Below are 14,659 nucleotides of genomic sequence, written 5' to 3'. Positions count from 1 at the left end.
TATAGAATTGTACTAATTTTTGTATGGTTTAAATTTGTTTCAGGATCTATTATGAGATCGACGGAAGGACACTTACGTCCCACGCTTGTCCTATACAATGCCCTATACAATGGGAAATACAATTTCCCATTCCATCCCTTTATGATATTTAGATCTTTATATAAATAGATATTTTTTATATCAGACCCCCATAGATAGGTCTTTAAAATTTTCTGGTCAGGGCTTATAAAAGAATCTTCAGAATCCTGACCGACAGGGTTAATAGAGAAACCTTCAAATTTCTCACCAGTAGAATTTAAAAAGGTATCAAGACTAGTGATAGTTATCTATCAAGATTCCGTTCACGTCTCTGATAAATAGAACCTATAAAAGAACGTTTTATTTTGTTTAAATTAATTTAAAGTGAAGTTTATTTCAGAAATTTCTACAAGACTACTAGGAAGATACAAAGTATTTATAGATATATATATAAAGAAGAATTTCACAACATTGAAGATATCATTTTATAAAATACTCATTCTCTTTGTCCCTTTATTATGTTTAAATATATGGTAGTTAGAACTCATGAGAGCTCTGCATTAGGTAGAACATAGAGGGTGTTTTGAAATTTGTAGGTAAAATAATTTTAAGCTGCTTTCAATGCTTTCAATGCTTCCAATGCTTCCAATGCTTTCAATGCTTTCAATGCTTATAGTTAGATTTGTATTAAGTGCATGCGTAATTATTTTATGTGTTTAATGTGTTATGTGAATGATGAAGATAATTAGTATAATTCTTCATGATGCGCATTTTACTTTTTTAAAAATACTTTTAAGCGTCAAATATTCTTCATTTCTTTGATAGCAAAGATGTAAAAAGAATATACTGTCTCTTAAAGAAATATAATTTAGTTTAAGATTTAATTTGACTTTTACTTTTAGCTGTTGAAATCGGTTTAGCTTCTCGCGTCGGTTTCCTTAAAGTTCCTTTTGGTCTGTTATTTGCGCAACGACCGAAGGGTCGAACGTTTCGCAAACGCACACGAAAAGTAGAATTTGCTGTAATTTTTTCTATTCAAAATTTTGCGTAAAAGGAGGGTGGATGGGACCGTGGATAGGGTGGGTCTCCACTCGCAGCAACCTCCACGTGGTGAGACCTGGACACTTAATATTATTTCATATGCAATTGCTAACTGTATCATTGTATATGATAGAATTATGAATTGTATTATAAATAATATTATGAGCTGATTGGCTGTGATCGCGATTGTATTATGTATAGTTGAGCACTTGTTAGATAGTTTCATCGATTCCTGCATAATCATGGATTTCTACCTTCTGCTTGTTTTACGCCTATGTCGAAGTATACTGAAACAGTTAAAAAATTAATAATATCATGTCTTTTCAAGTTTATTCTGCGATATATTAAATTCTACATTTAATACAGAATTCTAACACAGGTTAGAATGAGCAACTTTTACACAGGTATTCGCATTGTAGTTGTGTTGTTCGCAATCTCTTAATAATCTACACAATAAAGTTTAATTTTAATTTCAAGCATAATCGACGTTGTAATTTTCTTTTATGAATTATTCAACAATCCGTTAGATCGTGTAACAAACGAGGATCTTCTCATAGCTACTGGTTTTTTATCGTTTTCGTGGTTGTGATTACATCGAGGTTGAAAACTGACTTGACATGTAGATAATTCCTATGTTCCCCTTAGCAAATCGCAGATGGCGTAAGAAACAAGGCCGGTATTTTTCGAAGTCGGTATTTCAGAACCCGTAAATTCTCATTTCGTCAAATGTCACGTATATCCTTTATGTCGATGATACGATCCACTAATTTGCCGATTTACTGTTAAAAACTGTTAGAATGTTGGTAAAATGTAGACAATAAATAATAATGTAGGCCATGAAAAAGTAAAAGTCGCTAGCATTGATTTGTTTGTTAGTTGGAAAGCGGTAGCTTGAGGGGCATCGAGTTATCGCATCGCCAAACAGAAATTCTTCGTTTACATAACAACTGTTGCAATACATATGTTTTCGATATCTGTCAAGGCGTTCTTTGACGAAAGTCCCTATAACATTGTGATCGACAGGGCTAGCTAATACAATTACGAGGTACTTCCAAGAAAGAGATTTTAGTATAAGGATTCAGAAATACGTGTCAAGGATTTCTTCTTTAACCAACGACGATACTTTGACTCGAACGAGTTGCATAAATTGATTACACGCAATTACCAGATAAACTCTTGCGTACAAGATACTAGAAATGCCCGGAATGGAGAATGTGACCAATCTCGGTCTTCGAGTGGAGAAATTCAAGAAAGATTTTCTCAAGCATTACCAGGCCAAGTTTCCGATCTTGTTCCGTATTTGTTTTGATCCGATAGGCACTCATAAGAAGTCGCGTGCCTTTATCGGTTTCTTGCTCGGATTTCTTATGGCTGTTCTTCTATACGAATGCATTATCATCGACCTGCAGTTCGACGCGTATACCAGCGTGTGCCTTGGTGGTATTTTGATTATGATGCTGTCAATTGGATGCGCCTTGTCGATTCAGGTGATAACAAAGTCCTTCGGAATATTTTATCTCTAAAAACAATTTTCCTACCGATTATTCGTAGTAGAAACACACCACCTTTGTTGATACTAAAGCAAGTGTAACGCAAGTAAAATTTAAGTGCAGTTCCATTGAAAATAAACACATGATTTATTGTTTAATTAATGACATTCCACACTACAATTTCCTGTGTACTCGAGATTAGAAAAGAAAAATTAACAGTCACTGTGGTATATTTCATGATACGTCTCTCGAAGATTACTTCGTAACTTTCTCGGCACGTGCCGAAGCTCGTTTAGTCATTGGAAACTTCATTAGCAACGTAATGCTATTTGTTAAGTAATTGCAATTATATCTGTTGCGTGTAAGTGCAATTGATCACAATCCGTTAACTGATTACAACTGTTGTAATTAAGCCTGACTCGCATGAACGAACAGCTCGTCATGATATAACGCTGAAATCATTCTTTGACATATTTAATGGATTCCACATTTGTTTTTTGTCACGTTCTTCGTATACATAAATATTTCTCGCACCGTACATTTTAAATTTTAAATCAAGCAGTCATTATTTATAATTCCACACACATTTTCCATGATTTATTTACAATTCTTCCATTTGCTTCGGATCGGATATTATTATTAGCACTTAACGGTCCAAGTGTGCTTCTCAAACACCACCGATGTGCGGCGCTCTACTCTTTAAAATCTGACATTTAAAAACTTGCAAATCGAAGTATGATGAAAATAAGTTGAAGTTGCCGGTCGATATTCATAACTAAAAGTCGGTGCGTTAAGGGTTAAATTACCTGGACAAGATCTTGCATACCTCAGTTTCTGAATATTTGTAACAATTACAATAATAAGTGACCAATGTTTAAGAACGTAACATATTCGATATTTAGCATTGTTGACACATCGTAGGCGAGATGCTTTGCGAATAACGAAGTGGTGTTACTATGTTTTGTCAGTAGCGAAAATTGCTATTGTTCTTCTTCAAATTTGTGGACGACATGTTTTATATTTTAATAAAATCGCTAAATATCTTATTGGAAATATTGAAATATGAAATTGGATATATATATAAGAACTTATTTATTATTCATTACTTATTTTTGACACAATAGGTGAGGTGTATTTCTATCTTGACGATACCAGCGTTTTTTGGCCGAGCAGGTCGAAGTATGTTGAGAGCACTGATTTTTGGATATATCATAGCCGGACCATTGTTCAATTTAGTGTATAACGCTAAAGAGGTGGTAAGAACATTCGGTTGCACTACACAGTTGACGTACAACCTTACCAAGACAAGATTTGATTTAATGTTCAAACCGTTTCAACAGGTATATTTACTATTCTGTTAACAACGAGTAAATAAGTGTAAATTAATTCTTACAATGTCTGACGGGAAACGTCCATTTTTATTAGAAAGGATCAAAGAATATACAGTATCAACTAAACAGTATAAAGTATTCAACTTCATCATTCCTGTGTTTTCTGCAAATTAGGAGGCTCAAATAACACTGCTCGTTATACTTTAATCAAAATTCATATTAAAGTCGAAATAATTTTCCTGTTACGATGTCAATGTTTGTTAGGTTACACAATTTGGAATAAAATTTTCCGAAAGCACAGGAAGATCCAGTATGATCCAGGTAGAGATACGTCGGCGCTAGTTACGAAAATTATATTTATTTTTAATCTCTTTTTTTTAATCCTCTTATTTTTAATCGTTATATTTATTAAAAGGCGATCCTTGCTATGAAAGCGGATGCAAATGAAATAAAAGACACGCTTTCTTCGGTGAGGGACTTAATGAGCCCGATTGTCGAAGAAGTGGAGGGAGAGGAAGAGATGCTGCGATTAAAGGAGGAAAACGATTATTTGGACGAGTTGCAAGGTGATACAAAAAGAAGCAAGGAAATTGAAGAGAAGCACGAGAAAAAAATTGAAGAAGCCAAGTCAGATGCAGAAATATTTGAAGCTAAATATAAGAAAAAAATTGAAGCTCGATGCGAGGAGCAACTTAGTCGAGGTGCAGGAAGATGTAGGTATGTTTGAAAAACCTGTTGCATATCTTGCAATTTATAATAAATACCATTTAATTTTAATATTGCTCGAGTGTTCCAATCAAAATATTTGCCAAATTTCGCTAATTATAAAATTCACCAAATATTTATTTTATTTCTATTATTTATTATTTATACCATCAAATTATATTTTCTTTACCTTTCCCTCATTTTATTTGAAGTAACGCTTTTCAATTATTTAATGGAAATTACGATACATTGTTTTTTTATAGGTTTCTCGTGTGTTAGAAATTTAAATTAATATTGTCAAATGTGTACAAATAATCTTAAAGGGACATGTTCGGTAATGCTTACGACAAGTGTTACGAAGCAGTGAGCGTATTTGTTGCTTGGCTGCTGTGTTGGCCGATGAAACTGACCTTCGTCTGTAATCTGGTTCAAGCACTGGGTGGTTCTAGTATCTGTGATCCTGAAGGAAAGGTTGATAGTGGCATCGGCGAAGGATACATCGCTTTGAAAGGTATTATTATCAGGTCTGTAAGTATGAAACCGGAATTTGCCTATAGATGGCCCTAGCTGATAATGTAGTTATCACTAAACTGCGTCATTGATGCCAAAAGTCTTTGTTGACATCTCACAAACATTTTCCACTCAGAACAATACAAGTTTCATACAACAGCATAGTTTGTAATAGCGTTGAACATGTCGAATTTTGTGCCTGGAAACTACGATTTGCGGACAGCATTGATTTTCTGTTACCATTTGAAGAAAACTGCCGCAGAATCGCATCGAATGCTTGTCGAAGCTTACGGTGAGCATGCTCTTGGTAAATCACAGTGCTTTGAATGGTTTAAAAATTTCAGAAGTGGCAATTTTGACGCGAGGAACGAAGAACGTGGAAGACCACCGAAAAAGTTTCAAGACAGAGAATTGCAAGCATCGTTGGATGAGGATGACGCTCAAACGCAACAACAACTCGCTGATCAATTAAACGTGACGCGAGAAGCCGTCTCCGTACGTTTGAAAGCCATGGGAAAGATGCAGAAGGTGGGAAAATGGGTTCCACATGAACCGAATGAAGGACAGCAGGGAAACCGAAAAACCACTTGCGAAATGCTGCTCGCCAGATACAAAAGAAAGTCATTTCTCCACCGAATTGTGACTGGCGATGAAAAGTGGATATATTTTGAGAATCCCAAGCGTAAAAGATCATGGGTAGCTCCAGGCGAACCACCGACATCGACTACAAGACCAAATCGCTATGGACGGAAGACAATGCTCTGTGTTTGGTGGGATCAGAAGGGTATGATCTATTATGAGCTGTTAAAACCTGGCGAAACCGTTAATACCGAGCGCTACCGACAACAAATGATCGATTTGAATCAAGCTTTGCGTGAAAAACGACCAGAATATCAAAAACGGCAACACAAAGTAATTTTGCTTCGTGATAATGCACCATCACATACAGCAAAACCGGACAAGGAAACGATCGAAGCGTTCAGTTGAGAAATACCTTCGCACGCGGCTTACTCACCAGACTTGGCTCCGTCCGATTACTATTTATTTGCATCGATGGGACACGCACTTTCTGACCAGCACTTCGCTTCTTACGAAAATGTACGAAAATGGCTCGATGACTGGTTTGCCTCAAAAGAGCGACAGTTTTTTTGGCGTGGCATCCACCGATTGCCAGACAGGTGGGAAAAATGTATAGCTAGCGATGGGCAATACTTCGAATAAAATATTTTTAATCATTTTCATACAATAAACGTGTATTTCCTATACAAAAATTCCGGTTTCATATTTACATACCTGGTAACCAATTAACCAAAAGTGGAGTTGACCAGTTTGGCTTCTGAGAGGCTTGCACATCAGGCACTGTTTGTGAATCACAATTTCCTGTGTTAAAGTTCATCCGGACGATCTTTCTTCAAAGGTGCTCGGGACGAATTCAGCCGAAGCTTAAAGGACGCGAAGCTGCAATACAAAGTGAGGAAGCCGCCAGTGATTTTGGATCTTCAGGATTCGGCGTATGCTGCCAGAGCGGTAATACACGAATTCACAGTGCGAAGAAGATTGTTCCAGTCCGTGATGACCATCGTAAAAAGATGCTTGTCCTTCGTGTTTCTGAAAATCATTCTCGACGCTCAGAGATACCACGACGAATATTTGAATGACATTGAGTTCGACAATATATATGTGTCGCCCTATTTCCGCAAGATAGACGCAAGAAGAAGAGCACGCGGTAGTATGACTCTGTTGCCGTTTAAGAAAATCGAGAGGCGAAAGTTTGTTGATCCTTACAGTGTGAAGCCAAGCAAAACCGAAAGGTCTCATTTGATTGGACAGACAGTTAAATTGCTTCTTGAGCTCATCACGGCCAGTGTTTTCGTTATTTTGGATTGGTTATTTTATGAAGTGTTGGATTTAATCAGGAGGCACGCTTATATGGAGTACACTCAGGTAGAATTTATTTGTATAAGTAGGATATAAATAGGGTAGATCATTTTAAGTATCACTGGTTCACGGTTAAGCAGTTGAAATGATAGATGATACATGCGCCACTCGAAAGTCTTAACACGTTGCTCATCGGCAGCCTACTAATAGGCTTCATAGCATCAGCGTTTATCGACTGGTTGCCTACAAATCGGCGTTTTGTTTCTACGGTTATCAATCGGCAGGCTACCGATCGGTTGTTCCCAAATCTATTAGAAACGGTAGACGTAGAAAGATTGTTAGACAGATTCGCACGTGTGCTGTCAATAACAATAGCGCGTTATCTGCTTTTTAGTTGCATGGTATTTAGGCTATCTAAAATATTAGACATTTCATTTAAAAAAACTGAACATGATCCTGATATATCGTTAAAAAAGCAAGGTAATAAAAAACAAATTATAGCACTATGTGCCTCTAGACACTATGCAACTTTTGCTTCAAACATCTCTTCCTGTAACGAATAATTTGCGAGTTATTTTAAGTCGTCATGTTAGGAGACTCACCCTGTGTATATAATTATAATATGTAATAATGATAATATAATAATAGTATATAATAATGTAATGATACATATATATTTTGGACAGGAATCCACAGTTCTAAAATAATGTGTTTTTCCAGGCAGGCCACCACGACCTAAGTTTGGAAATTCGCGGAACAGGGGTGATCGCATCATTGATCAGAAACGCGATTCGCGGTTTCAACGTGAAGAAACGAATCAAAACCGTGGTTTCGAACAGCGCGTGCCTTCCTCGGCCCACGAAACTACCCGCTTACGTAATCGTCAGGATCTACGGTACCTTCATCGCAGTTTTCCTCCTGATCTTCGCGTCCATCTACACCGAGAGATTACGTCGTGGCATTTGCTCGTTCTTTTATCGAAGAAGAGAAAAGAGACGAGTATTGTACCTCTATAACGAGAGTTTACGGCGCAGGCTCTCGTACACCAAGTTCATGAAGGCTAAAGTGAAGAATATGGTGAGAACGCGTCATTTGGAGAACGAGGTGAATTTCTGGTTGGCCGTGAGACTTAAATGGCCGGATCGTTTTGGATGGCTCAAGTACTTCGCCTGTGCCAGGGAAAGGTGTTTAATCTGCGGCGATTCAGAGCCTAGAAAAGGGCCAAAGTACCGAGCATGCACCACTCCAGGCTGCCCCTTCTTGCATTGCGCTGAATGCTGGAGAGACGTAGGGAAGATTTGCTATGCTTGCTCTGAATTTTCTGATACCGAAACGGAGGAGTACGACACCCAACGCAGTGACTTTTAGTTCAGTTAACACGCTGTAGACCAAGCTATGGAATAATTCATATAAGTTGCCTAAACGCAACATTATTGATAAACACAGTAACTCGCCTGATATGTTTGGAAACATCCTTGAGACTCGCTTTTAGAATCACAATGTTGAAATACAATGATGTAAGCTAAGCAACAAAAATTGCAAATGAAACGTTCAGTTAATGCAACGTTGGTCTTTAAAGAATTAAAGACTTGTTGAAGATTTGTAACTGAATGCATTAATTAATAAGCTTAATTATTGGTATATTATATGAATGGTGGTACTGTAATTATAACCATTCTTTATTTGTGTACTAGGATACTAGTTATTGAATATGAAAACAATAATCCCTGATTTACGTCTTTTGGTAGCCACTTAAATGAGCATCAGCTGTTGCAACTTGTATTTGTGATTAAACCAGTAGAATGTAAAACAAGGAAACTTAAATTTATGCCAAGTCGATTGATTTTATTCTAATGTTTAACATACGATTAGAGATTACGTATTCTTTTGAAGAAAATACATATGATAGGATCAATATTACGCCTCGAGGTACCAATGATACTAGCCAAGATTGTAGGTAGTAGTGGCTAGAAACATTTTTCGGGAAACTATGATATCATCAGAGATGGTAAGGCCATCTCTACGTATAAATCTCACGTACCAAACTCGACAAGAAGTCTCAGATTTCATGAGGAAGAAACGAGAACTTAAAACGTGCATTTACTATGTTGGATTTATGAGCACTGTGATGCTCGAACGGAATACAAAACATTCAAGAGCACAAAGTAGGATCATTCCTAGTTTTATAATACAATGGTATTATCCGAGGAATCTCGCATCTCCATTAAATTTCCACGAAGCCAACGATGTATCAAGGTAACGTTAACATAAGTATAATGAGTTGCAGACGCGGAGCGATTTACGTCTGTTTCACATAATTCAAGGAAAGATTGCAATTGTGCGACGAATCTACTTGAATACGACATGAGGCCTGGCAAATTGGTTTAATTCCGTTCACATACACAAGAGGCAAGATGCTGTATGTTGTTATAAAGAGAGTTTAACGATGATTGCTATAATTGTTAGTACTGTACAAAAAACAAAGTACATAATACATGTACTGTTCTTATTAATTAAAATGTTGTATCCATAATTTCATAATTGAAGAAAACTCGAGTTCTACTCATCTTCTTTGTAACATTTTAACTTATGTAAGAAGGATAATTTTATTATTTCACCGTTTTACTGTTTTACTGTTTCATCAGTTTGTTATTTCATTACTCTGCCATTTTATTACTTTATCATTTGAAGAGCACTCAAGGGGAACGCGACAAACTAGGGTTAAGGTTCCTGGAAAAGGAATAGCTTGTTAGATTCAGAAATATAAGTTTCCTGAGTGCAGGTGACAGGTCTACTAAATTTTATGAACAATCTGTTAATGTTCAATAGGGTTCAAATAATAATAATAGTTCAAATTTTGCAATCAAATAAGAGGGCAATTTTAATAACATGGAATTGATTATAGAATTTTACAATTGTTTGTCACGTTTCCTGTCTATGGTCTTTGCTTTACAATTTTCCTATTTTACTATTTTCTCACCTTATAATTCTACTGTTTTATAATTTTATTGTTTCTCTATGTTACCACCCTATGACTCTACTATTCTGCCATTTTTTCCATTTTACAGTACTATTTTCAAAATTTGTAGGAAACCCTGGTATTTCAACATTCTCATATGGACGACGCACAAGAGGAACAATAGAGATACCGGTCACCTGTTGCAAGCTAAAATCGAATTTCATCCACGTTAACAAGGATTGCTCGGTTCGTCGAACATCGTGGCGCGCAAGCAAATGATCCTTCCGTGCGCATTTTTCCTAAGGAATTACGCGGTAGGTACAATTTCCTTTAGGTATGATAAGTAATTGGCCGCGATTTCGTGCTACTAACGAGCCATGCACGAGACATATAAGATCTCCACGCTAACGAGCTGGACGTTCAGTAATCGAAAAAGCCAGCAACGGTGAATCTCCGCTCAACGAAGATGAAGACTGTCCTGATTGCTGTCGTGGCTGCTATCTGCTTCCTGCTCGGTGAAGTACATTCCGAAGACAAATATACGACGAAGTACGACGACATCGACATCAACCTCGTACTGAACAACGAGAGACTTCTGAAAGGATACGTGAACTGTTTACTCGATCGTGGTACTTGCACCCCGGACGCGGCTGAACTTAAAAGTGAGCTTTTTCCTATGTAAAATATTTTCTTTTATATATAGAGAGAATGATTGTCGTTTTGCGTGATAAATCAATTATTGTGTGTTGTTCTGTTTAGATGATTTATTACTTATATATGTATAGGGGTGGTTTGTATTTATTTAAAAAATGAAATACATTTTATTGTATTATTTTTATTTTATGTTATACTACATTTTGTTTGTGGCACTTTGACGCTATAAAACTGTTGAATAATGAAAAATTATAAATAAAATGTGTAGTGAGCATAAAAACTTTGGAGTAAAAACAGGGAATCGCTGATCTTCATGGAATAGGACAAGAAATGTCTCCATTCTTCCTATCTTCACCGCTTGTAAACATTAATATAATAATGTACGAATACTTTATTCAGTCAGATTGTATGTCTATCACAAGGAGGTTCTTTGGCTTAGCGTAGTGATTTACTTGTTACATGTACACATTTCCTAATCCTAGGAATAGTTATTCTATTTTTACAGCCTATTATTATTAGATATACATGTAGTTTAATTCTTTTATCTTAGGTTTAATATAATTTATATGTGCATGATGTAACTATGGTACCAATATGCTACAGTACAATGTATTTTCCTACTTACTATTTAACTGCATTTGTATTATTGCTCTGTGTTTCTTCCTCAACGTCGCTATTATTAAGTCTTTAGTATTTAATTAATCTTCCTTTTCATAGCTTTCTGGTTGTACTATGTAATTTTCAACTTTTTTATTCAAATTTCCAAATCGTCAAATTTTCATTTAGCTTTTCTCCTTGTTGTATGTCTATACTAATTACGTTTAGCTTCATGGCTACTTGAACGTTTTTCCAGATACTGATAAGATGATTGGATATTAACAATACAAGTAGACATTATGTAATTCGTTCCAGTATTAATATTCAATTTGGAGGAAGAAATTAGGATAATATAAAACAATCACATCTTTCTCTAATAGTCTTCTTTCTCATCCCAATTAGAGTTTTAATGCCACAGAATATGCTATTAATTTACCATTACTTTAAATTATAAAAAGACACTTATAAAAAAAAAAATACACATCAAATGAAAGCAATAATTTTTGCTAATTCAGTAATGAATCAAAATGATCTGACTGGCCTTCACATGTAATGTTAGAGTCCATGCTATGAATAGTACAGTTAAACTCAATGGACCTTGGTCCCTCAGTAGTGCACTAACATATTAAAACGTGATTATCTAAATATAATAAAGTCATTACTTAGTGGCATTCCATGTTTCTTCCCCTTACCCTCCACATGTTTAACACAATCATCCAATGACTCCAATTAAAGACTACTTATCATGTGTCATAGCCTGGCGTAACCATGGAACATCCAACGAGTCAAAACAAAGAAACACAAACAAAGCGAACAAGAGGTTACGGTTGAGCGCCAGGAGGAAGAAGAAAAACTATGGCGGTGTCGTTTAGAGCATCATCGCAATGGTCGTTACAAGGCACCTTCGCTCAGAGAAATGCTGGACGAGTCAATTACGATATGTCCGTGCGCTCGTATGCATATTCCACTGATGTTCAGAACGTTGTCGTTTCACGGTCGACCGCAATTTTATGAGCGTCGTTACTATTCCTGAGGTACAAGGCCGCGCATTAAATCGGTTACGCGTCCTTTGCCATCTAAGAAAAAGGATCTACGCGTGTTACAATTACTCGTGTATAGAATTTATTTCTGCTCGCATCATTGCAGCTGAGATTCTTGATTGCAAGGAAGTTTGTTATCTCTGTCTTTTGTCTTCTTTCGAGGATGCTGCGTGTTAGCCTTTTGTGCCAGGAACACTTTTACGACAAGATCCGATCTCGTTGGAGTGAATTTTGTTGAAATCAGGACTTTCGTTTGGAAAAGAAAGAAATTGCAAGTATTTCTAAACTCAAAATTCATTCACGCGGTAGCCTTCTGTCTTTTGTCATCCTTCTATTGGCAAGAACAATACAAGAGGAATAATCTTCATATTGCTATGAAATTTTGTCATCATAACAGAAATATCTTCAAGGTATATCATGTCTAACCCATTGGAAGATAATTTTAGTGATGTAACGAATAACTAGAGAGCAATTGATTGATTATATAAGTATCGTCCAATCAAGTTATATAATATTAATGATGAAGTCCATAATGAAACTATATCCAATAATTTGGGATTTGAACATTCAATCACACTATCGCTCTAATTTGTATTATATTATACTTATATTATGTACTGTACTATTGTATACATACTCATCAGACACAGAATATTAGTGGCTGTTATAATGTAGAATTAAGCTATGACTGTTTCATCTCTTTTTACGCATGACGAGTATACTCATAACAAAAGATATTGCCATTTTCATATCTTCATGGCGAGTATACTTGTGAAAAACAGCTAACTAGTTAAACATCTATACTCGACTCGATGCAGTGTAAGAAGTACAAGTTTCTTTTTGTCATAACTTTCGAACCTCTTTCGAGTTCTTCACTTTAAAACACGCCCAAAAGGATCAGCTGAATTGCTGTATTAAAGCTCCTTTTCTATGGTTTTTACCGAAATCACGAATGAAATATCACGTTAACGCAACGGTGGCCCTTAAATTGGCGTTGAGTAGAATTAGCGTGTAAAAATAAATTCAATGATTTATGATTAACATTACAGAAAACTTGCCCGATGCATTGGCCCACGGATGCTCAGCGTGCAGCGAAAAGCAGAAAGAAATAGCTGACAAGCTTTCGCAATACCTGATCGACAATAGAGAGGAAGAATGGAGTCTTCTGGAGGCTAAGTACGACCCGTCAGGAGCTTACAGACAACGTTACCTTCAGAACCAATTCAAAGAAAAAGCTGTGGACTAAATTAGCCTCGTAATTCAATGGCACCGATTATCTTCGCTTCATTCTTGTTCACGTTAAATCTACTTGGTATACACGTAATGATGCACTGCAATGATTTGCTATAAATGCTTACAGAACATCTACTGATCGGTATGGATTATATGATAAAAACATTTTAAAACAATGAATTACGTATTTTACAAATCTGCACATTCCTTCGAAGAGAAATCATCAAGGGCCTTTCTATAATTGTAATTACAATCAATTAAAGTTATCTGAAAAATACATCAAAGTGTTGATTTTCTAGTCTAATAGAAAGACGTATATATAACTTGAAAATTATTTCCTTTCGATTTTCTTGTTTAAAAAATATCTTAACGTCTAAATTATTTATTACAGGCTCCGTTTGAGACTTGAAAATATTCCAGTTCCAATTTTTCAATAAAAAAATACCTTCGTTTAGATTTACTAGAGAGAACTACATATTTAAAGTTTAAAAATTATTCATCTCAGTTTGAAAAAAAAAAAAAAGTATAAGTTTAATACTCGAAAATTGTCCACCTTAAATGTTTCAAGTGAGAGAATAGTTTCATAACCTATAAAAAAAAAACTGCTTTAGATCTTGAAACATATTCAACTGAAATTTGTTGATTATAAGAAAATTAAGATACCTGTCGTCTTAAATGTTTAATTTCCAGAACAGAAGATTATTGGACTGAAATTCCTTAAATATAAAAAAAAACAAGAAATTAAATTTTTGTCTAATCCTCTGTTACAAAAACTGTATTACAAGTAATTTCAATCACAGAATTACCGAAAAACTATTTGTGCACGAGCCAACATTTAGGATTCATCTAATTTGCATGCTATCAGCGAAAATGATCTGTTACGTCTCGCTCGAACACAATAATTAATTCGGGACTAATTAAACGGTGATTAATGAGCCTGTGACTAATCTATCAACTTCGAATAGAGACAGGCCTGACTTCGCGTTCAGCTAAAAGTGGAATCAGATCTAATAACTGGAGCGCCGAGGAAGACGCAAGTGCCGGACGAATCCTCGATTATCCTTCGAAGTCGATTACTCATCCTGATCCTTGACAAGGAACGTCTTTTTGCATGAAACGATTGACTATTAAAACTCAGTCGCGACTTATAGAGTTAAACGTCATGCAAGAAATTGCAGTTGCATTACATCGTTCAACGAATTA

At 35.8% G+C, this 14,659-nt stretch overlaps 2 protein-coding genes across 2 annotated transcripts; both read left to right on the top strand.

Moving 5' to 3' along the window:
* Positions 1–1,896: 1,896 nt before the first annotated feature.
* LOC139996558 (protein sneaky) lies at positions 1,897–8,803 on the top strand. The gene is made up of 6 exons (XM_072020986.1): positions 1,897–2,546; positions 3,674–3,889; positions 4,296–4,597; positions 4,909–5,096; positions 6,513–7,039; positions 7,694–8,803. The coding sequence occupies exons 1-6, from the start codon at positions 2,256–2,258 to the stop codon at positions 8,339–8,341; spliced, it is 2,172 nt and encodes a 723-aa protein (XP_071877087.1). The 5' UTR covers positions 1,897–2,255; the 3' UTR covers positions 8,342–8,803.
* Positions 8,804–10,091: 1,288 nt separating this feature from the next.
* Positions 10,092–13,733, top strand: Csp4 (chemosensory protein 4). The gene is made up of 3 exons (XM_072020984.1): positions 10,092–10,246; positions 10,357–10,594; positions 13,273–13,733. Exons 2-3 carry the CDS (start codon positions 10,399–10,401, stop codon positions 13,467–13,469), a joined length of 393 nt encoding a protein of 130 aa, XP_071877085.1. The 5' UTR covers positions 10,092–10,246; positions 10,357–10,398; the 3' UTR covers positions 13,470–13,733.
* Positions 13,734–14,659: the final 926 nt, after the last annotated feature.

Source organism: Bombus fervidus, chromosome 18 (assembly GCF_041682495.2).
Source record: "Bombus fervidus isolate BK054 chromosome 18, iyBomFerv1, whole genome shotgun sequence".
Classification (NCBI taxonomy): Eukaryota; Metazoa; Arthropoda; class Insecta; order Hymenoptera; family Apidae; genus Bombus; species Bombus fervidus.
The sequence above is the reverse complement of the archived record's forward strand: the minus strand, read 5'-3'. Positions and strand labels throughout refer to the sequence as shown.

Bases quoted from the DNA above. Each gene is read 5' to 3' on its own strand.
- LOC139996558 (XM_072020986.1), top strand. From the start codon at position 2,256: ATGCCCGGAATGGAGAATGTGACCAATCTCGGTCTTCGAGTGGAGAAA. The intron at 2,547-3,673 runs GTGATAACAAAG...TTGACACAATAG, and splicing joins GATGCGCCTTGTCGATTCAG to GTGAGGTGTATTTCTATCTT. The intron at 3,890-4,295 runs GTATATTTACTA...ATTTATTAAAAG, and splicing joins TGTTCAAACCGTTTCAACAG to GCGATCCTTGCTATGAAAGC.
- Csp4 (XM_072020984.1), top strand. From the start codon at position 10,399: ATGAAGACTGTCCTGATTGCTGTCGTGGCTGCTATCTGCTTCCTGCTC. The intron at 10,595-13,272 runs GTGAGCTTTTTC...TTAACATTACAG, and splicing joins GGACGCGGCTGAACTTAAAA to AAAACTTGCCCGATGCATTG.